General features: G+C 35.4%; 1 protein-coding gene across 1 annotated transcript; it reads right to left on the bottom strand.

Annotated features, from left to right (window-relative positions):
- Window positions 1-622: 622 nt before the first annotated feature.
- On the bottom strand, window positions 623-21657 carry LOC149081648 (uncharacterized). Its single transcript, XM_089237061.1, has 12 exons — window positions 21296-21657; window positions 17732-17942; window positions 12129-12197; window positions 11869-11945; window positions 10902-10952; window positions 10268-10335; window positions 9847-9966; window positions 7552-7629; window positions 5341-5479; window positions 3046-3128; window positions 2766-2859; window positions 623-1203 (listed from the first exon to the last, which is right to left on the bottom strand). Exons 1-12 carry the CDS (start codon window positions 21347-21349, stop codon window positions 1021-1023), a joined length of 1227 nt encoding a protein of 408 aa, XP_089093187.1. The 5' UTR covers window positions 21350-21657; the 3' UTR covers window positions 623-1020.
- Between the last annotated feature and the right edge of the window lie 3244 nt (window positions 21658-24901).

Below are 24901 nucleotides of genomic sequence, written 5' to 3'. Positions count from 1 at the left end.
ATGGTATCCAAAACCTTACAGCAGTACTTACTCCAGTCCAGGACGAACAAAGCCTCGGAAGAGTGGAAGAATTACTTTAGGAAAACGCAAAGAGACCCTTTTGAAAATAAAACCGCGAGCATTCTATTCGCTTTTTTGACCACCGCTGAACAATGCTCAGAAAACCTAAGCCACTCGTCAATAATAATTCCCAAATCAGCGACCCTAATTGCACAATGATGAAGCAGATTTGTTCATTGTTAAAACTGTGGAAGAAAAGTTTTCTGTAAAATTCAAACCATGGATGTAATTGAATGGATTAATTTGCAAAAGAAACAGTAATTCTTGATGCATTGCATCTATACTAGCTTGAAACCAAATAATGAGCATGTACCAGTTTACTAAGTGGAGCCCAGAGTAAAATTTTAATGACTGATTTGCCTGTTTTTCACCATATTACTTATGGCCGAGACAAATTTGTGAGTTTTCTGGATTATTTTACTGGTACGGCTTATAAACAAGTGTTGCCCTGGTGTGGTTCATAATGCCGAAACTGAGCATTATGTTAGCCCTCCAACTCACTGTTGGAGGGCCACCCCTGAACTAAATGATTCACACACATTTATTTAATTTAATTTATTTTCAATATGATGTGATGTGCAACACATGATTTTGGTTGAGGCTACAGCAATCAAATTACTTAACCCTTTCTAATAGAAACCAGCCCAAATTATCACACAGTCATGGAAAATTGCCACAAAGGTATGGAAAGTTTTTTTTAATAGTCTTGGTAAAATGTGCAAATCATTGGCCTGCTATAATATCCCAATATATTTTCAATCTCAATGATCCAAATTAAGTAAATAATGTTACGATAGAAAAAAAAAATCCTCATAACTTCAGTTTCTTGATAAAACAAATATGGTTACAGCAGAGTTTATATGCTTTTGAACATAATCAGAAATAATTACTAATGCCAGTAATAATGGACATGTAAAGAAAATCTTATACTTTTGCAAAAAGAGAAAAAAATTTATTCTGTCATTGTGATTTCTCCGGCAACTTCAGTAAATTTTTTCTCCACTTAAGTATCTCAGCTTTAACTATTGATGCAATATTCTTTGGTTTTGAATAAAGTTCCATGAAATCTGTATTCTCAATCACAGTCTTTTGGCAGCCAGGATGAAGTTTCTCTGCCAAATAAGTTTGTGCATCCTTCCATTCCTTAATACAAAACAACAGGTGATCATTATCCATGCTTTTAAAAATTTTCTAAATTAATCTTCAAAATTCTAAAATTAATCACCAAAAAAATTAATATTCTTTCTTCTTTGATGAATGATGACTGTTTTGGGCTGTGTGCCAAAGCCACAACTAAGATTTTTCTGGGGAGGGTGCAGGCAAACATGATTTTAACACCACTTACATTGAAAAATTTGATCATTTCATATCAGTTTTTTGTTTTCGTTTCTCCTAAAATTTTCCACCCAGGTCAGTGACTCTCTTTGTTCCTTCAAGTTCCGACCCTAGTGTGGGTACTGTCAATCAGAAGAAACAGATAGCACTGTAATATTAACAATCCTAATATTTCCCAATCAAATTTTCTGTTTTTTTCCAGCAGTCTTAAACCAACTTGATAGGGACTGCAGACCAAAAAAGAATCATAAAGCACAGTTCAAACAAATAATAAGCATAACACTTTATAACTTTCCATCAACTATTTCAAATTTAAATCATGAGAGTATTAATTGCATAAGTTATCTGAGTAATGTTACAGTCGTGTCTAAATATTTGTAGCTATTGTCCACAGAAATCATGGAAGTTTGGTGTCACAACCATCATCAAGTAAAGTGACAAGCCGTATACAGTGGTACCCCAACTAACAGTGCACAGCAAAAAAGTTATGAAATTTACACTTAGGTAAAAAAAAACCAAATTATATATATATATATATATTGAATAATAAGAGTTATTAGACACCTCTCCTCCTCTCTCAAAATATTTTTCACACATGCTAGTCTTTCGATTCAAAAATTTGAGCATCAAAACAGTGCTGTAGTTTGTAATGAAAATAAGGTTTATCAAAAATTCGAGGATTAAAAGGAAATTCGAGTTGAAAACACACGATAAAGTATGTATGTAAGTATACGTACATGATAAATAATTTTTGTGATTGATCACAGAAAAATTTGAATTTGTCACAAATGTTCAGTATTTATGTTCTCCGCATGATAGCATCAGTTATTTGAGATGCTGCAAGCTACAAAGAACAGTTCTGAAGTAGTAAGCAGAATATAGAAGTTGAAGTCAGAAGCAGACAGACCTTCAGAATAATAATTACATAACATGAAAATTCAAACATTTACTTCGAAATTTGACAAGAAGACAGATGGCAGAACCGACAAAAACAAGAAACAAGCATAAATCTGACAACATGAATGCATTAGGACTATGCATTCATACTCACTCACACACAACACGTTCTTACATGTACCGATTCATTATAAATTCTGCTGAGGAATTTGCATGAGGTGCATGTACAGTTAAGTAATAGGCATGATTTTGCAGCTGCCCTCCACTGTAAAAATCAATAATTCACCTTTGGTTTGTCTTTGTTCCCCCTAAAATTATTCGCCACAAAGATCACAAATCAGTGTATCACAATAAGTTCAGCTCCGACATAACATTACACAAAGATAGGGTGAATGAATTGTATGCCATATGCATCAATGTTGCTTTGCAAGCAAACATTTTAATAAAATGTTATACACATAAAATTTAATTACTTGATGAAGGTTTTCCGGGAACTCAGCAGGGTACTTCCTGGTTATCACAGACACAGAAATATTATGAGGAAATGGTTCAAACATCCACACACTACTGTAATAAGACAAAAATAAATATAATAAATTAACACACATATAATAACAACAATGCAACAAAAGCTATGCATGTATTTAATTATGTGGATCAGTGGTTTTTTTTTTCCAAAATAAGTCTATTATCAAATGTATGAATGTATTTGAAAGATTTAGTTTGCAGATGAAGACTGATCTCATGAAGTACCTGATCTGATGAAAACTGGTATTCATATAAAGATGCTCATTAACAACTGAATTGATATGGCGAGGATTGCAGAGCAAAGACTTCTGTAACAACAAAAAATCATAGACATCAGACAACAGAAGGAAAAAAAACACTTACCCTGTAAATAGATCAATATTATTAATTGCATTCGTATTAATTTTGATCCTGATATAAAAATTCTTAATATTCTACGCAAAGCTCAATATTTGAATATTTTGAGAAAACTATCTTGTTAAGAAAACGTTTTTTAAATAACTCCACATAATAATATTATAGTTTATGTATAACTATTCTATTTATGTATCACTTTACTACTTCCCATATGTCAGCCAATTACGTATATTAAGTATTCGATAAAACCGAATTTCGACCTATGTTTGAATGATCTCAAACACTTTTTTTTGTATAATAATATTAGCTAATAATGCAGTTATAATAAATCTGTATCTGAATCAGTACATTCAGTGAATTCAGCAAATTTTTTAGCCAGTTTTTCAGACCTGTAATCAGTTATCTCTGGCTGCAACAGAATAGCATGCCATGCTGATTTTCAGCATAATTTACAAAACTAATTATTAATAACTTCAATTAATAAATTTTTTGTTAATGATTTTGAAAAAACTGCAATGAACATGACAAACTTAGTTCCAACATATTCATAAAAAAATTAATCAAACAATATAATATATTATATTAGCTTCAAATTTCCAAACAAAAGGAAAAGGATAAAACTAATTCTGTTCTCAGATGGCAAAATTTTATAAGCCACTTTTCCAAAAAAATTGAGTTGTTCTCATTCCGGTCATTTTCATAAAAATTTAGGAAGGTCGCAAAATTCCGTCTTTCTCTTTCAGATTATGAGGAAACAACAGAGGCAAATTGTGATAAATCAAAAAGCCACAGTATTGCATGTTGGCCAAATATTATTTACAAAGTTGCCATCATGAAATTTTAAAAAAGTTGCATAACATTTTGCCATCTGAGCACAGAATTAGCCAGATAACTGAGTAAAATTGTAGCTTTTAGCTACTTTTCATTAGGCATTTATAATTGATGGCTAACACAGGGCTGGACAAATCCCAGGTGTCAGGTCACCATAGCAACTAAAAAAATGGTATTGGCACCTAAAATTTTCTTCGTGTATTTTCTAAATTGCAGGCTGAAAGCAGCACAAAATCTTTGGAATTTACTTCTTTCATGTTGGCACGGCCGTCAACATGAAAGAGGGTCACTATGCTCTGAAAAAGTCAAACAAAACATTATTTTGGACTTTTTCAAGTAAAAAAATTTTTCACACCTAAGAAAAACTTTTCTGGTTTTTCACCTAAATTGTTTTTCAATCAATTTGTACAGCCCTGGGCTAACATTCCCCTTTTTCGGCCTTTCATTACTTTACTGGTACCTAGTTTAGGCTTTTTAGTGCCCTTTGAATGCCTATATATGAATATTTTATCTATCTATCCATTCTTAGTCCTGGCTCTTCTTCTGGGCTCTAGTGGTGTCCCATCTTGTGTGAAAAATGCAAGACTGATCACTAATGTTCAGTCATGCCACTTAATCATACTAACTCATTTTCTATGATTTTTTAAATATCATACTGTTCCAAAACAAAATTTTTCTCCCTTTAAGCTATGATTTTGCTTTTTTAAATATTTCATTCAGCTACTGCAAGGAGTTAAACTAGGAAAGTTTAATGTGAATTAGGATGTTTTTTATTGTGTGGTACATTCCATACAATATATAATTATGCAACACATAATTATGTATATGAAATTAAAAAATATATTTAATATCTAATTATACAAATACAATGCCACAACAGACAAAATGCCCAACGAGGTGGCTGAGAAAAAGATGCCCATAAAAATATGAATGTCATATATTTCAAAAAAAAAAACAGCAACCCAATTAAAAATGCAATTACCAAAAATTATAAACAATATATACATGATAAAATATTATACAATGCCCATAAAGAATACTTATGGTTGTCTTATTCTAAGAATGAATAGCTTCTCGATTTACCCCAACATGTTTATCATACTTCTTTTTAAACGTGTCAATTGTGTTACAATTTACTACGTCCGGGGGTAAGCTATTCCATTTATTAACAACCCTATTAGAGAAAAATTCCCTGCGACACCATAACCTTGCATTATCCCTTACCAATCGATACTGGTGTCCCCTTGTAAAAGTATTCGATTGGTGGCTTCTACAAGGCGGTCAATATATATAATTCTTTATGGAAAACAAAGAAAAAAAACATCACATTACTTGTCTAAGGATGACATCTTCAGGTACACCCTCCGTGAAGTAGAATGGTTGGAACCAACCAACAAGCAATGCAAGTCTAGACAAGCCAAGCATCGCAGATAAATGCAGTGACTGATATGAGGGTAGTATCTTGTTGTACCTAAAACAAAAACATTTACATATACTCATTGACAAAACATAATTTCATGTATTTGGAAAGAAAAAAGACATTATACAACGTGAAAATCTGAAAAATACAAGTTTAGCATTATTTGCTCATTTTCATTGACCATTCCAGAATGGATAAATAGAACCTCTCACAAACCTGGATTGATGCACTACCTGCTTACTTCTGTTACCTCCATTGCTGAATATGAGCTTCCACATCTTAGATAAAAGAAGTTTTTATTTTAGATTGGCTAGTGCATCCTCTAGTCTCATGTATCCAAATACATATTTTAGCCCCGAACATAATTCATCCAATATGCCGGTAAAATTGAGGGACAGCAGTTTTTCAATTTGGAACAGTTGGTTATTTTTGGCATACCAGATAAAATGAGGTCTTGATGTTTTATTCAATTCAATAAATTTATATTTATGAAACTAAACTCACCATATTAACTAGTGTGTGTTAAGTATATAAACATATATTTTGTTCCCACTTTTCGAAGCAATGGCTTATAAAACTTGCAAATTTAAACAAAATTTCTTTGCATGTTTTGTTAATTTTTGTTAAGCATTCCCTACATTTTAATTTAGGTGATATTTTTTAAGAAACTTTTCCCAATGACCCATTTACTAAAATCCAATTAAAATCATCACAAGGCTTCTATGTGTTGCATGAATCTCAGCCACATAAATAAAAAACTTTTCCTTCAATTTCTCAAAAAAAAAGTAGATAAGTTCAGATAATTGTTTTTTCAGTTCTGGAAAATTTGTTTTATTTTCTGACAAATCAACTGGCAACTGGGTGGAGAGTCTCTTTCTGGCCATTAGAAGGAGATGCCCCCCTCTCTCTCTGTGTGTGTCATTTAAGCATTTTCCTTAATGATATTTCTGTTTCGACAGATATTGAACATTTATCCACAGTATACTCAAGTACTTAGATGTAACACTACTATTTTCATTTTTACTATCATCCTTTCATAACTTCATCATTTTCCAGCATGTCACAAAATGCATGTGAATACTGTAACATATTCATTGATATTGATTTCAATAGCATTGAGTGCAGACTTTAATCATCAACTCTCTATGGTCCTGTGTGTATTTGAATATACATGGCCACAAAACCCATCATATAACCAAACCCTAATTTATTTTCTATTTTTTGGTACTTTAGAATGTACATCTATCTTTCTGTGTCATTTTAATACAAAATACAGCTATATAAGTACAATATTTATTTTTTTTTATCATGAGAAAGTTGATTGCCTGTCAGTCACTTTCTGAGAGTTGCTGAAATTTTACATGTTAAGAGATAACACACCAAACTCAAGACATTGGAAATAAAATTCAAGGTAAAGATTATTCAACTTTACTCAGCAAGATTTTATCTCTATTAAAATCAGTGTAAGCTGTATATTTGACCCTTAAGTTGTCATTTTAGCTAATTAAAAAATCCACTCCAATTAATTAAATTTCTGTGCTGATGTTCGTGCTTTCAATTAAAAATATGTTAACAGGACCAATATTTACAACCAAATTTATAAAAAAAATTTCAATACGTTTTTGTGGGGGGTGAACCATAGAGGGTAAACTTAAACCTGACCAAAGCTGAAATCACAATATTTCTTTCACAATAATTCTTATAATCTTCTATTTTACATGAAAATGGAAGCTGTATAAAAATAAAGAGTTTGGGGCATACAGGTGAAAGAGAACTCAGATTATAAGAAATAAAACACACATGAGCATTAACTGAGAATGTGACAAATGTTATATTTAGCGTAATCTAACAGGTATATATATATACCTTGGATCTATTATAATAGATCATCGACATCTATTATAATAGATCTAAGGGTGCTTAATTTATCAGCTGCTAAAATTTATATTTTTCCCCAATTTGTTTGTTGTTCACTCTAATGCTCACCAAGATAAACAAGTTTGCTCTTTTGAAGGGAAAAACATAAAAACTATCAATGAAAACTATCAAATCAAAATACAAAAGACAGTGATTTCTGTTTCTTAAATCCAAAATTTTATAGTAAAGAAATTTCAAGTGCATACCAATATTCCTTCCACTCTGTGCCATCTCGAAGTAGAGTTTCTACAAGAGGGTCGATCAGCACGAGTGAAGTTACATCACTGAAAACACAAAAGTAAAATTTGCATGAGGGGTAAAACTCATTTCAGTTAAGAATTGTGAGTTTCAACAAACAAATGAAAGCAATTCAAATTAACAGAATCATCTCAAAGGTACTATAATGGGGAGAGAGGAAGATCAACTTTTTTTTTTAATGTAATCCAACCTCATTTACCAAGAGTGAAGTCCCTTCTTTCAAAAGCATTCTAGCAAGTTCATTTTTCATAGATACTTTGCCAATTTGCCATTAGATATGTTTGCTATTACCAGACATTTCATTATCTTCAATCCAATCAACTCACATGAAGTTATGTTCATGTCCTTGCATGTTAGTTATCTCGGAAGTTACATGAAGATACATGGCTTTATACACAGTGCATAACATTCACATTAACGAAATTAAAGGTCTAATTATCAGGGCCGTAATTTCAACTTTCCAGGGAGGGGTGGCAAAGCACGTGTACTCAATGTATGTATATATATACCATTTTTAGTCTATTTTTGAAAGCCCGGGGCAGGGGCCAAAATGACAGGCCTGCTAATTACGAAAGGACGTGAATGTCACATCATACCAGTCGATTGGGTAAAATCTGAGTACAGTGTTCACACATAGGATATTTAAATCAGAGTTGATTGGGTTAAAAACTTTAGTCAGAAATTTTGAGTCCACTTGTTGGACATAGGACTGGGTGGTTAAAAATTAAAAACAGATGTCAAGTCCACCACCTTGACATAAAATTGCAAAGGGTTAAAACAAAGTCGAAGAAACACAGAAAATATTTCATATTACAGTGAAATCTCAATATAACATTCATCTTAGAACCAAGAAAAAATATTGTTATAGAGGAATTAACTCATCAAGATTAGTTTAACATAAACCTATGGGTATTTCTACACAAGACTTGAAAAAAGATTGTAGTACAGAGATTTAAGTGCTATTATCATTGTAACAAGGTTTCACTGAACTGAATTTTATAGTGACTGACAAAACAGAGATTTGATTATGTCCAGTGTGAAAAATATTTGATTCATATTAAGCAAAACATTGTTTTGAATAAAATTATCTTAACAAAGTTCTACTGTATTAATAAAATTAAATATACTTAATGAACTTTCATTTGATCATTTTGTTACACTACAGTCATTTTCTGCACACATGGGCTAATTAGACTGGGACCTACAATTTATTGCATATTCCAAATGGCAATATTTTTTTATACTCACAGAGAGGTTGGTACCCTAACCCCTCGATGTGGGACTCCATACAATCGCGATATTTTTTCTGTGGTCATGTCGCCATTTCTGTTGAATCCCTATGTCTGGAAAGTTTCTGACAATGATGAACCCGGTATCAAACTCACAAATGGGAACTTTCCTACTTTGAGAATTTTGTCATTGTATAGTCGGCAGTGGCATATAATCAGCACACGCAAAATTCCATTTTTTTTTAAATGTGTCAATTGTTTTATTGACATAGATATGCAATCAGTTTAAAAAATTAACTTTTTAAATAATTATTTCTATTCCAACCTCTTGGGGAAAAAATCTGCAGACAAAATGCAGTTGAATCTGCACAAAGAAATTCTGATGTTTTTTCAATGTATAATCAGGAAAGTCATTTCCTCAAGGGGGGAGAAGAAAAGAGTACTTGAGAACTATTTTGCAAAGTACTAAACGAATCACAAGATGAAAAAATTTAGGAAGTTGAAGTATTTTGATCCAAAAAAACTATTTTTCATCATATGCAGTGAAACACCTATAACAGTACTCAAAAGACCGACCACAAAAATGTATTGTTATAAAGGAGTTATCACATATTAATGGTATGAAAAGCGCATCGAGAACACAGAGTAATACCGTTATGTGGGCAAGTATCATTACAAAGGTTACTGTAAAGGATTTTCATTTCCATATGGAAATACTGTGCTGTGTGCACTATAGTTAATAAATACAAAAACAACCACTAAAACAGGCATATTGCCTTATGACTGACAATTAGGAAATGGATAACATCAGAATGATTTAAACTGTTGGAAATGTGATTTTTATCAAACTACAAATACAGTAAAAGTTCACAAGAGATCTTGAATAAACAGAGCTCATAATATAAACTCCGATCTGGTTTTTTTTTCACTGAAAACATAATTTTAGCAAGATCACTGATACGGATAGTTTTAGCACTGATAATAAGTAATTGAAATTTAAAACCACATACTTACTCTGGGTTAATCAAAGCATATAACCTGGATATCAAAGCCCCAATCTCCGAACCAACCAATATGAATGGTCGAAGCAAAGGTTTTCCATCATGAACTAAATAATGCAGATCACTCATCATTCTGTTGAACGGATGAACAGAAAAGTAAGTTAGAACACTGAGAATATTATGGTGCGGGTTCAAAATATGGAAGACTATATATAAATATGGCAGCACTACCAGAATTTCAAACATGCATAACTATGACAACATAAATACTGTATTCCCACACATGAAGAATACATGTTCTGACATGTACGTTATTTGTTGGAAGGAGGAATGAAGTGCATGTAAGTAGTAGTCCCATCAAATTCATTGAATCAGTCATGAATACATATATGTATGTTATTTTCATATATTTACTAGCAAAACATAAACCTTACTGATCAAGACTAGATGGTTGTGCAATGTACTGTCTGTTTGAAGAACTCAGGTCATCAGATGATACTTCCTGAAACAAGACGACAACAAAATTAATGCCTGATGCCAAATAAATACTTGGACAACATGTGCCTAAAATAAAATTCATCAACTTTTATTAAATCATTAGATGTCAAATGTTCCATTCATTTGCAATAGACTACAGGATGGAAAAAAAAAATAGATAATAATTTTTCTCTTCCACAAGAAGTCAGTAACTGTTTGAAATCTACTGAAATATGCAAAATAACAAATATAATAAATGAATCATATATTAAGATTTTTTCCCAGTACTTTAATGTTATACAAGGGCTTTTACTAATTTTTTATGGGCATCTTTGCTCAGCTCCCTCATTGGGCATCTCGCCTGTTGAGACCTTTGCATTTGTATAAAATTAGGCGCAAAGCAATTTTTTTTTTGCCACGACAGAGAAATGATTATTTTCAAGTGTTCCTCAACCTATAACTCCTTCTCAGGTTGGTAGGCATTCTTGTATGAGTTCTTAAAACTTTATGCTGTCAGAAAACTTGAGATGCATTCAGAAAAAATATCCTTCTCAAGAAAGCCTGAAAAATAAAAATAGTTGCAGCACTTACACTGAATATTGCATCACTGTTTCCAATCCCAGAGCGATCATAGATACAGACCTGAAATTGCAACATATCTTTTAAATACTTAGCATTATTTGGACTTGAAATAAACACATGTTGGGGGGGGGGGGGAGAACAGAACTAGACAAAATACAATAGAAGTAGCTCATTTCAGAATTTAAGGTATGCACTGTAATTGTCCACAAAATGATGCAAGTTTAAAATATCAAACATGTTTGTCTTTTCTTTTATCAATCATTTCATCCCTACCCCTACCCCTAACAAAAGGTTGAATTCAAAAAATTGCTGGTGTATCAGCAGTTTTTCTGAATATAGTTCTCTCACTTATACGCCCTGTCTTCTAAATGTTTCTCTGTTATGCACTTCATTCAATGAGATGGGCATTTTTGTAAAATCATGAGACAAAACTCTAGCTTTCAAAGGTGAAATGTGTCACAGTGAGGAAGAAAAGTAAAGAAAGATTAATTGTTTCACTGTGTTGTAACACTGATGGTTCTGAGAAAATTTCCCCTTCTATGATCGGTAATTTAAGGAGTCTCAGGATGCTTCTCAAACATGAAAAAGTTACCTGTATTTTAATGCACTTGTGTCAATTTTTATGTTATATATTTTTTCAGAGTGAATTTTTCTTGAATTTCACCTATAAGCCTCTCTCTCGCTCAAACATCTTTTTTAGCTCATTCCCATGCACGATGCATAAGTGAGAGGTCACTGTATATTGATCAAAATTAAAGTAATGGACATGATGATCGCTAATAATAAAACATTAATGCTTTATTCAAGATAGATTTTCATTTAATATTGCTTTTTCCAAAATAAAATTTTCTCTATTGAAAGGATAGTCATTATTTTCAATATTTAAAGTCGCTTCAGTACAATAAACAAAAATTTAAATAACACAAAAACATGGGAATGATTATTTTGAAAAGAAAAAATATGAAGACCAACAAACTTTAGTATATTGTGAAAGTTCTTTGTGTACGAATATCCATATATCTGAACTGAGCCCAGTTGGTGCATCCAGTATAACTGAAAATAAATTATACATCCATCATAACCGGAAATATATGCATATAATAAATGGTATAAAAATAATTAAATACAAGTGACTGAGAGTGGGAAAAAAAATTGCAACATCCAATAGATGACAAATTACTACTCTAAACCAAAATGATGAAAATAGGCTATCATTGTAAAACATCATTGAATTACCTGTAGGTAGACCTTCTCCTTCACAATGAATATACATTTTTTGTCCCCAGCCAACATATATACGTTCTCCTGGAAATATAAATAATGAACATGCATTTTTTAAAATCTATTTGTACTTGGAAAAAAATATTTTCCGCACGTTATGCATGGCAAAAACTCTCCAGCACACACCAAATCTTTATATAACACCATTGGCATAGAATTTACAGCACCTCACTATATTAAAACTTTGAACACAGGAAAGTTTAGGAAAGAATTTATATTCTGCCGGCTCAGATTTTCAAAAACTGATGTTACAAGCATGGTGACGTTATATCAATATGTAATATGACATAGTATGTCATGCTCAAATTACAAAATTGCTTGCAAAGCCACCTTGTGAGTCTTCTCGAAGTACATGTTATAATGTTCTGTTCTTTCAGAAGCATGACTCAAACAGAGGGAAGACATTGTCTTTTATTGGGGTTTTTCTTTCACTTTCCATCCATTTCTTTTTCTCTGAAGTGATTCATGCCCAATTTGCCGGAAGGTATAGACCAGCGTCTGGGATAGCAGACAGTGCCTGATTGGCTTTCAGAATATAAATCAAGTTTAAAATGGATAAGCAAGACAAGTAGTAAGCTCAAATATTCCATTGTACAAAAATCTTTACTGCACATTCACAATCATATACAAGATGTTCACCAACAAACAAAAAAAAAACATATCTTCCAAGTAAAATCATAAAAGAAAGCTCTCCTAGTGTTTAACATTGTCAAGAGGTTCCTCACAACATCCGAGGTCATTTAAAAACATTTTGAAGTTATGGTACAATTAGAAAAGTTAGTTTCTAGTGTGGAGCTTGAAAAGCAGCAGTCATGCATAACAGATTTCTTTAAATAGCACGCTGTAACGTAAGTTGCAAACGTTTGTGTGAATGTATATTTATTTATTCTCATTAAATATCACAACCATTTTGAGACGAATTGTCTGCTTTTTTCCTATTTTAAAATTTAAAAAAACAATTTCTTCATAAGTTCTAGACTAACCTATTTCTGTGTGGAAACAAATTTTAACAGCAAATTTTTTGATAATGTATGCTATCAGAGTGTACATTTACTTGTGAAATCATGCTTATTCATTAAGTCACCTCATTTATCAAGTCACCTTTGTTTGGTACCCAGAGGTGATGCTATACCGAGGACTTACTATATATTGTTGTACAGTATAAGAGAAAAAAAAAAGATCCATACATGTGGAAAAAAAAGTTTTGGGGGAAACACATGGCCTATAGGTTCCAGAAATCAACTACCTGAATACAATGTTTGCTTTCATACAAAGAAAATGAAATGGATTCTAAATAAGATGGCACAATATACTGTGAAAATTCCATCAAAATCTTGAAATTTTTATCATACTTACAAACAAAGAAATTATCTCAAAGCATGCACTTTTGATTTCAAACTTTTCCCTCTCTCAGTTGAGGAAAACCTCACACTGTGAAACCACTCTTTTGTAGACACTCGTGAGACAGGGTGACTTGTCCATAAAAGAGGGGTGTTCGTGAGGAATGGAGGTTCCTGTCAAAGCATTTGAAGTTTTCATGAGTAGTCAGAGCTATGAAGTAGTCATATCTCAGGCCAGAGTGGAAATTAGGACGGGGCAATCGTCTCAGGCAAAAATTTAGGAAGGAAGGAAAATTTTAAAGAGAGAGAAGAGGGAAAAAAACACCATAATTTTTACATCATTGACTTTTACGGGGACACAAAATTATGTTTGACGCCCCCCCCCCCTCCTTCTTTCCCTGAAAAAATGCTAGACAAGGTCCTGATCCTAGCTCAAGCACAGCTGCTCCTATGCACAAAATTTTGGTAGAACCTAATAGGCTAAACTACAGATGCTCAACCTTTAGGAAACCTTAGTGTGGGCAACTTCATTGGTTTGAAAACATGTTGAGATCCCCTTAAGTTATCTGGAACAGCGCCATGGATCACTTAAGTGTGTAGCAGGTCACTGAAGTGATCTGCAAATGTGCTGTGGGACACTTGAGTGATCTGTAAATGAGCATGAAACACTTACATTACATGATCTGTAAATGTGCCGCGGGTAACTTAAGTGATGTGGAACTGCACTGTGAATCGCTTAAGTGCTCTGAAACTGTGCCCCGAGTCACTTCAATAATCTGTTAATATGCTGCAGATCACTTAAGTAATCTTAAACGTGCCACTTGGTTCGTTTTACAAAATGACATTTTGAAGTTTGAGATTGCAGGCCACATCAGATGACTCCAGGGGCCACATCTGGCTCACAGGCAATGGGTTGAGCATGTATGTATGGGCTATAAGGTAGAATTTTGCTAATCCGGCCATGTGCTAATCCAGCATATCCAGTAATTCTGTGTTTCTAGGGAAGTTTTCTTCGAGCATAGAAAACAAAAACATTTCACCGCATGTCTGAGTACAGAAGTTTACATTATTTAAATGGGCTTTTTCAATAACTACACACCTTGGTCTGATATGTGCCATATTAGCAAGAGTGTAGTGTATAAATAAGCATAGGTTTAATATGAACATTTTCCAGTCAATATTACCACCCGTCTCATAAAATAAAGTTATCTTATTAATTAAATGAAAATGGCATTGATTTAACCAAAATATGTACCAAGACCTATTTCATAACACAGTCGACACGTTTTTACGAACCTGTACAGACCTGATCAATTAGTTTATAAGATCAAAAGTTTGGTAATGGGGAAGACGTTTAAAGGAAAGGTATACTATTTGGGTACGATGACCAGATGGTGTGCCTGCAAAATCAAGACAAATCCTAGAAATCGTTGTTAAAAACCAGAACATTCATTAACAATAACTGGGGCAAAACTGGGACATTTTCAAAACTCTCATTTGATCAGCATTACAGTGCAAACTATGAATGCATTATGAAAATATTATCACACTACTTTTACACAGAGGCGCAAAAACAAGTAAAACATTAAGATGGAAGCCAAGGTTGTCAGACGTCCTGTATATACGTGATTGAAGGGCCTATGACAAGAAGGGTGAGATGTGTTACATTATACACTCATAAATTACTAGGGGGGACTCAAGTACTCTTAAGCCTCATATTATAACGTCTATGCTTCTACGAGCAGTCGCAGTCGACCCTTGGTTTACAAACTTAATACTGCACATGTAATTTGTTCCGAAAATCAGTTTGTAAAGTGAATGCTTCAGAAACCAAAATTGTTTTCTGCCATAGGAATCAATGTAAAATTGATTAATTTGTTCCAAGAACTGAGATTATTTTTTAGTGTGCACTTCCACAGCGATGCTTTGCGTAACTTAAGTACTCAAGTGCGTAACGTAAAACCGATTGAAATCACTAGATTAATACTACTACTTCTAAACTACACATGCACCTCGCCATATTCCTCTGCAGAACTTCTAATGAATTGGTACATGTTGGAATGAGTGTGTACGTGTTGTGAACCTAATGTGAAGCTTGTTTCTGTGTAATGCTTGCTATAGTGCTGCCATCTCCCTCCCATTTTTCGAACTATGAATGAAGTGTAATGATTGAAGATTCATTACACTTCATTCATAGTTCAAAAAATAAGAGGCAAATACAAATACAAATACAAATTCAACGCCACAACAGGCAAATTGCCCAACGAGGTGGCTGACTTAAGAACATCATGGATCCCCGAGCCATTTTTTGGAGGCCCTACCTACTACTACTACAACCACACATGCACCCCGCCCACCCCCCCCCCCCCGCGGAAGCCCCCAACGAATCGGTACATGCGGGAATGTGCGTGTACGTGTAGTGAAACCTGACGTGAAGTTTTGTTGTTTCTCTGTAATGCTTGTTATGTGTAGTGCTGCCATCTGCCACTAGTTTTTCTAACTATGAGTGAAGTGTTATGATTGAATGATTTATCGTTGTAGGACTGTTGCTCTCTGTGGCGAGACTTTTTAACGGGGAGATCGGCTCGCATTTGCGCCTTGAAGTTGGGAACCACAGAAAACCAACTTCAGCCGACCACCACTGTGGGGTTCGAACCCGGATCCTCGCATCGCGAGTCCGTCACTATAACCACTCGACCACCACAGCGGCCACTCGACCACCATGGCAGCACATTAGATTAACAATGAAAACGCTTTTACCTAGAAGAGACCATCCCACCCTTACAAGATAACAGACTTATATCCTATATCAGAGCAAAAGCAGGGGCCATGTCTGGTTGCTTTAATACGATACAAACCTCTTTTGTGGACACTAGCATGACAAAAAAAATTTATCGGTAAAAGAAAGTTCTTTCAAACCAACTATAACTCAAGTCTATCCCCATGGGCAATTTACTACCTAATAAGTTATGCCGGAAGTGAAGCGTGTGTACCTAACAATGAATGAATGAATGAACACCAGAACTTTGCCATTGGATTTATCCTGTTGCCGAGATCTCTTCCAGCCCAGCTTCGTAGCAGAGTCCGGAAGAGATGTGTGTACCTAACAGTCTGAGTGTATCTAGTGTTATGTCTCATTTTTCAGTTCTGCCATCTGTATTTCAGAAGTGTATGAATATTTGTGCAGTTTGTAGGACTGTTGCTCTGCGGCAAAACTTTTTAAAGAGGAGATCAGCTTGCATTCATGCCTCAAAGTTCGGAAGCACAGAAAACCAAATTCAGTCAGCCATCACTGTGGCGATAGTGGGGGCTCGAACTTGGGTCCCTGCGATGAGAGTCCATCACTATGACCCTTCAACCACCACAGCGGCTAGAGGGGGCATCTGTTAAGGGGGGGTTTTACTGTATACTCTATAATCTCAGTGGCAAAATTTCTGCCTGCAAAGCAATCTGGCCACAATTCTGTCAAAACTGAATTCATATTTGTGTCACTTGCTTCCAATCAGCACAATCAATATAATCAATAAGTACACTGTATCAATATAAGAGCTATTAGCAACGCAGTACAACATTAACATGGCAAAAATACAGCAGTGAAATAAATTCCGAGCATATTATCTAAAATAGTTAAAAGAATTAAATTTAAAAAATATTGAAAATAATTCTATTTCATTACGCAAGTAAAAACTGGGACAATCAGGTGACTTAAAAGCCTTTTTACAAAACAGGGCAAAAAATTTTGAAAAACTCAAACATCTAGCCACCCTATGCTTGGGTAAATGTAAGGTTAATAAATTGGTGCTTTGTGAAACTTCAACATTGGCTCTATGAGGATTTGCTTTGAGGAGGTTTGATTGCAGTATGAAATATCATCCACCACTGACGGCACAGTGGTGGTTGGCTGAAGTTGGTTTTCTGCAGTTTTCCAGCTGTGTGAATGCAAGCAGGTCTCCCATTTGAGAAAAGTCTCTCAGAAAAGAGAAGGTAAATGGAAAATGTTAGATTGATGGTAGCACGAACATGAAACAAGTGCAACTCGACAACATAAATATGTTTAGGGCCACAAATACACTCAGAACACATTTTCTGGCATGTGCCATTTGTTAGAAATGGTGTTGAGAAATTTATACAAGGTACATGTACAGTTTGGTAGTTGATTTTGACTACAATCGGCATGTGATGTAACTGTTATTCTTATCATAGAAAGGAAATTCTCACCTTTAGGAACAAGAGCTATCATTTCCCTTTGTAGAGCGCCAAAATTCAGAATCGGAGGTAAGATGAGAATCAGTATGACATATTTGAAGTACGACATATTACTCCAAAATCTCTTCAAGAAGGATCTCTTTGCTGGTGGTGAACCGACTTCATCAATAGTCGTTACTTTCGCTTCCTGATTTATCTCTTCTTGGCTGCGAATCCTTTCGACCTTAAAGTAATTGTGAAAAAAAAATGTTATCAATCAATTCGTAAACAAATGAGAAAATGAAAAATTAATACAGTCACACCTCCACACTTTTCGTTTTTTTTCTTCTTCATCTCATTGTACTGTGTGTACCGTTTTCTCAGTATCTTACATTTACTTTTTCTTGTTGGAATATCCTGTTTTCTCTCAGGTTGTACATTCCATATTTACATTTTTATTAATTTTTCGCTTACTAGCTATTATAGGTCATGGTAGCCCAGGTCGATAAGATACTCACTTAAAGTTCCAATGGTTGTTTAGAGGTGTCACGAGTTCAATACCAAGTTCGTGTTTGTCAGAAACTTTCCTGACACAGGGGTACAACAGAAATGGTGGCATGACCACAGACAACGATTGCTATGATAGACAGTCCGACATCAAGTGGTTAGCACAGCCACCTTACTTCAGGTAGTATAGAAAAGGCAGCCGTTCAGAATCAGCAATAAATTGTAGGTCCCAGTCTAATTAGCCCTTGTGTGAAGAAAATGACTGTGGTGTGACAAAAATTATCAATGATCAACTAGCCGTAACACCCAGTATGGCCCTCACATCCTGGAGCAGGGGCCCCTAGACTGGGATCTTTTGAGGGCCCCCAGTCAGACTTTTCACGGGCCCTTCTATAGTTATTTATAGTGTGAAAAAAAAATGATGAGAATTGTCCCAGGCCCTGTCAGCCCTGCCCTTATGGGGGGGGGGGGACAGATAAGCAGAGTTTTAATCCCGTAATCATGTTTTTATTGAACCCAGAGACCATTTTTCACTTGAACCTAAAATACCAGATGCACTGCATGCACTTATGCGTTTCCGAACCTTCTCGAAGGATGAATGCAACTGGAAATCAGTGTCTCAGAAACCCTCAATGAAAAAAAAAATCAATGCCATCATAATCATAAAATATATAACAAACCATCTGACTTGATAACGCCAAAGAAAGCCTTAAAATGCTTTGCGTTGTTTTGTCCACGATTTTTGACTGAACCTAGAGGGACTTTTTTTCTGACTGTTGTATTATCTAATGATAGTCTGGGTTTTTATTTTTCTCCAGAGAATATTTATTTATACATCAGAAGGAAGGGAGCGAGTGTGTCATATTGTTTAAGGGATAGTCCTGGTTTTTATACCAGAGTTTTTACTTGGGAATCATGTTTTCATTTATAACCTGTTGGTTTTTTTCATATAGTTACGTTGCTTCTCTATCTATCTCAATCCCATGTCTGGCCTTCACTGGCGATTTTTTTTTTCTTTGGCAAAGACAGTTGTCAGCAAGCATGGCTCCATTTCACTCTTGGAGACTCTTCTCATATTTTTGGACACTTTTCTCACCAAAGCAAAAGTCCTTCCTTTACATATGCCTCTGGCCGCAGGTTGAGAACCACTGAGCGACTGTAGATTATAAATACACAGGGTGTTCTGTTAATGGACCAACAAACTCAGAGGGTTGTTAGTAGATATCGAGAGGAACAAAAATTGCAATGGAACATATTGTTGCAAAACACGTTGAGAGGGTGAAAATCATGGAAAACACACGACGTCACGCTGCAATGACAGAAAGTACAATAACACAAAAAGATTTATTTGATTAATTATTAAAAGAGTTGTTGGAAGTGGCAGCCACTGACGTCATTGCACCGTCTCTATAACGACAAAAATAATTCCCAGACGTGATGGAAGATAGCCGATATGCTTTTAATGTCTGCCGCAGCAACGGCAATCCGTGCTATGAGATCCTCCAGTGTGTCCACAGGCTGTTGGTACTTCAGCTGTGCTAAGTGCTCATTGCCGTTTGCTTGACCGTAAATCAGATGCATATCAGCTTATTTCTCGTTCGTGTAGTCAGCCATCACGATACACATTGAAACAGATAACGTGCTTACTACTGCAATAGTGCTAATTTATGTTGTCTGCAGCACGTGATCCTACCCCTGCGCATGCGTTTCACAATTCCGCTTACGTCAGACATGTTGAGCAAAATCACAAACGCATTCAGCAATGAACTGACATACACCTTCCGTCTCCTCTGGACTCAGAGCCTGCATGCGTTTTTTGTGATTTTCACCCTTTCAACTTGGTTTGAGACACCACGTTCCATTGCAATATTTGTTCCTCTTGATGTCTACTAGCCCTCTGAGTTAGTCAGGCCACTAACAGAACACCCTGTTACTGCCACAGACTGAAGAGCTTCCAATTCACAAAACGACCAGCCACTTGCAAACTGACAGAGTGTTTCGGCAAAAGTCTGATTTGAAGAAATGATTCTGTCTTTGGCCGGCCAATGGAACAGGTACTGTATAATCCAGACCCCCAAATCCAATATAACCCAGATCGCCAAGCGCGCTATAAGTCGCCAACGCCGGCGCTCTCAGTTATGCCAATCGGGGCTCTCACTTGCTTTGCCGGGTTGTCATTGTTCTAGATTGTTCCTCGGTAGCTTCCATTGTCCATCCATTATAGATGGTGCTTAAAGCGCGGGCGATTCAAATGGATAACAGTGTTTTTTCCCTTTGTGCAGTAGCCTCGTTGTCTTGGATTATTCCCGATGCGATTACCTTTCGTTAGTTGTTTTTGGCGTGTCTTTTCAAATGTTTGAATAGTCATTTAGTGTTTTTCATTCCGAGCGTTAGGATTATATTTTCATCGACCGGTAAGGTTGTATCCTTTTTATTTATTTTTCTTATTAATATTTGTTATTTTATTTAATTTCCGTTATTTATTTAAAAGAATCTGGATACCCGGAAATAGTCCGGGTTTTAATTTTTTTTTTATACGTAGAATATGATTATTTATACAACATGCATGACCGTTGTTTATTTAAAAGAATCTACAACATGAAGGAGCGTTGTTACTATTATATTTCATTTATGTTTCATGATATTTTTCAAATTTGAATGGGTTTTCAATATTGTCTTCCATGCTGGCGATTTTTTTTTTCGTCGTCCGCAGTGTCTAACGGCCTTGGCGACTTTTGGTCGGGTCGTCGGACATGTTTGGCGCCGACAAAAAAAAGTCGCCAGAAATCGCCAATCTCTGGATTATACAGCACCTGTTCCTAAAATAAGCACATAGTTGGGGTTTTTTTCAAATTTTGAAAAAAAAAAAAGAACATTATCACCACACCATGACTGAGATATGATGGGTGTATCACGAAAAAATATCCCATCCCCCCCCCACACAAATGGCCGTCCCGAATCATGCCTACTCTTTTCTTCGGACACTAGCCTGGGATCTTCCAGTCAAATCCCGAAATTTGGGCATTGGCCGGGTCAGTTTAAAACGAAATTGGCGGGTGCTTCACAAATAGAATAATTCAAATATCATACCAAGCCCCTCTCGTTAGGGAGCGATCCCTCTCGCTTCTTCAGTCTTTTCCGCATGATTTGAGCGACCCTCAACCTTAATCTAAATTCTTTTCAATTGTAAATTCACAAGGACTAATCATTTGTTTGTAAACAAACTAAGAGGGTGCAACAGCATGGCAGGAAGAAGCGAATAGTTTTGTTCTTCTTATTATCTCAGGACAAAGAAATCTCCGTACACTCTATAGTTATAGAATATCATATATAATTAAATATAATATCAGAACACAGTAATTATAATCATTATGATAAATGTCAAATAATGTAGAAAATATAATTTTTTAGAATGTTAATAAAAAAGAGTGTACGTGTGTTGTTCATGATGTGTCCTTGCTGTTTTTCCATCGTGAACTTGAACTGCCCTTTAATGTGATGGCATAACATTCCCCAATAATTTATAGTTTTAATGAACATAATGAGTGAATAATGAAAAATATTTAACATCGCATTTCTCCATTCAATGGGAATGATATTATAATGTGGCTATGCCATATACTTAAAAGTTCAGTCCTGTGATGATTTAAAGAAATTTTCGATCGGAATCTGCTTATAAAGCCAGGTTTCCCTAGAAGTAGAATTTATATGCCGTGTGCAGCGTGAAAACGCTGATTGGTCAACAAACCTGAATTTCAAGTTTTTAACCAATCAGCATTTTCACGCTGCGCACGGCTCAGAAATTCTACTCCTAGGGAAACCCGGCATTACCAACACCTTCTAAAGGAGAAGGCTCTTGCTCTAAAAGGTCTTGGCGTATGACGAGTACCGTTTCTTCGCTGCCAAGTCTCGCCATTTATGCAACATCATTATGCTGTTGTGGACGAATGGCCATGGTGACGGACTCGAATCTCGGGGACCCAAGTTCGAGCCCCCCCCCCCCCCCCATCGCCACTGTGGTGGTCGGCTGAAATTGGTTTCCTGCGGTTCCCAACTTCGGCCGCTGCGGTGGTCGAGTGGTCATAGTGATGGACTCACGTCGCGAGGTCCCGGGTTCGAACCCCACCGTCGTCATACCGGTGGTCGGCTGAGGTTGGTTTTCTGTGGTTCCCAACTTCAAGGCGCGAATGCGAACCGATCTCCCAAAAAAAAAGTCAAACAGTACAAATGTAATTCAATCATAACACATCACTCACTTCACTTCTGAAATATGGATGGCAGCACTGAAATATCAAGCATAACACTACATACACAGTTACACTTCCGGAACAACTCACTGGGTTCGCCCATACATGGTGATAGACCTGAGTTGTGCTCGGTTTGAAAGAAAGAAAAGGTTCCCAATTTCAAGGCGCAAATGCGAACCGATCTTCCCGTTAAAAAGTCGCAATAGAGAGCAACAGGCCTACAAATATTTAATTATCACACTTCACTTCTGAAATATAGATCAGGCCTTTTTTAACATGTTAATTAGGGGGGATTTTGCCCCACTAGCCTTTCTATTTGCCCCACCAGTGAAAATAAAAAATGACCACTGGTGGGGCAAAGAACTTCTCCTGAAGCAGCTTCAGCTTCAAACGAATATGAAGGGAGTCAAAGAAAAAAAACCTGCACAAAAAAGATTCCGCCATTTGTGAGCTCGATGTTTTATGACTAATCTATCTTTTTTTTTTCAAAAAGGAAAAGGAAAGTTCAACTAAAACGATAAGTTTTCCAGGGACCGACTTTTCTGGAATAGGTCTTTCGCTCTCATAAAAAGTCAGACAAAGATCAGATGGGGGATGGTAAAGGCCAAGGATATGACCATTTACTGAATTTTTTTTTACGCTCATTAAAGTGAAACGATTTAGTTATATAACCCTGGAGTAGAAAGGAGATCTTACCGGGTTGTCATCAGATGCCGGGGTTGAAACATTCTATTGTAGAGCAATATAGATAAACATCAGTGTAGTAGTACAAGACCAGTCAAATTCGGACATTGGGTGGTCTCCAGATCCGAAGAGAGGGGGGAATGAAGAAAATAAAATAAATACAGTGGAGGGACAGAGAGAGAAAGAGAACCCCGTTTATACGACTTTCGAGAGACCGAATAACGGCATGGTTTTTATTTAGCCGTAACCCGAAAATTCTCAGAAATTAATTTTTATGTAACTTTCGGATTATGCTTAAAAGTAATCTGAATATGAAGAAAACAAAGAAAGGTCATGAGATTGCAATTTTTGGATAAATTTAATCCAATATGACTTTGCCTATTTAATCTTTCTTTCTCTCTCTCTTCAGGATTCTTGCGATTATTTTACAAATGACGGGAAAAAGAATAAAATTAAAAACAAATTTGTAAGATATTCGGCGAACAATACTGTTTATATTTACAGAGTTATTTTTATTATATTTTTTTGCAACCGTCTCCAAAAGTAACTTTTTAACTTCAGATTTTTTTGTCGAAATGTTCATTTCACGTTCAAGAGAAGGTGGGGGGGGGGGGGCCTTTTATTTTTTTTCAGAAATTAAGAACAGCTGATTCCACAACCAAAGGAAATTCTACTGGAAATTAAAAAAATGAACTGATATATTGCACATGTTTCTCACCAGCAGACCAGTTGCAAATGCTTCAAAAATAACGCTGGGAAACGAAGCACTAACACAATGGAAAAAACTCGGAATTAAAATGTAATATGCGAAGAAGTATGGTCTGTACATTTAATATGGTTGTCTTTCGAAAAATGCAAATTATTTTGTTTATGGCTCTCCGCGCGTTTCCCGAGTTCTCAAAAACTTACAATAAACAAACCATTTTAGAACCCACTTTGAAGGGGTCATCAGCTTGCTGAATTTTTACGTATCCGTTTACAATCATACTAAAAATTATGGCTTTTTCCGGTGATAATATTCGCAAAAATATTAATTTCAGTGACGCCTTTTGCTGCTTACAAAAAAATTGAAATCCAAAGAAACAAAAAAAAAATTTTCATGATTCACTATCGGTAGCAAGTGGAACAGAACAAAAACTAGATTCAGTCACCACGGCTATATAAGCCCCATGCCACAAGGAGTGTGGCCAGTTGATTTATAAGTCCCATTGACTTGAATATTAATGATGTGATATACTAGAGAAGAAAAGGGAACAAACATTGCGTAACATGTGCAAAACAGGGAGGACGGAAAACTTAAAAAAAGGCATAGCAAATCTATCAGAAGTCTACAGAGCGAGCTGCAATCAAAAATTATGCACAATGGGAATAATGACACATTGTACTGACATTGATTCAAAACAATATTAAAAAATCACATGCGAGGTAAAAAATTATTGCATGTACATAATGAAGCAAGGTGAAATTGTATATGCAGAACAGGAGAATATAACTATTTGCAAAAATATATACGAAGGTACGCAAAAAATACATTAAACAGGTAAAAAACAAGAGGGTGCGCGGCCTGATCAGAGAGAATTGTCAGGGAAATTATTAAGTAGTGTCATATTCTATGTTCTGTCCAATTTCTCGAGAAATTAATTTACAATTTTTTAAAACGAGGATCTTACTTTTTTCTATAAGAGATAGCCCTTTCGCCTCATCCCATTTTTATGAACCGAGCTTCGCGGGAAAGTAACCGCGTCAAATTATTGGAGAGGCTGTG

This window comes from Pholcus phalangioides, unplaced genomic scaffold, assembly GCF_987345545.1.
Source record: "Pholcus phalangioides strain wild (caught in Gottingen) unplaced genomic scaffold, Ppha-v1.0 ptg000009l_1, whole genome shotgun sequence".
Taxonomy (NCBI): Eukaryota; Metazoa; Arthropoda; class Arachnida; order Araneae; family Pholcidae; genus Pholcus; species Pholcus phalangioides.
The sequence above is the reverse complement of the archived record's forward strand: the minus strand, read 5'-3'. Positions and strand labels throughout refer to the sequence as shown.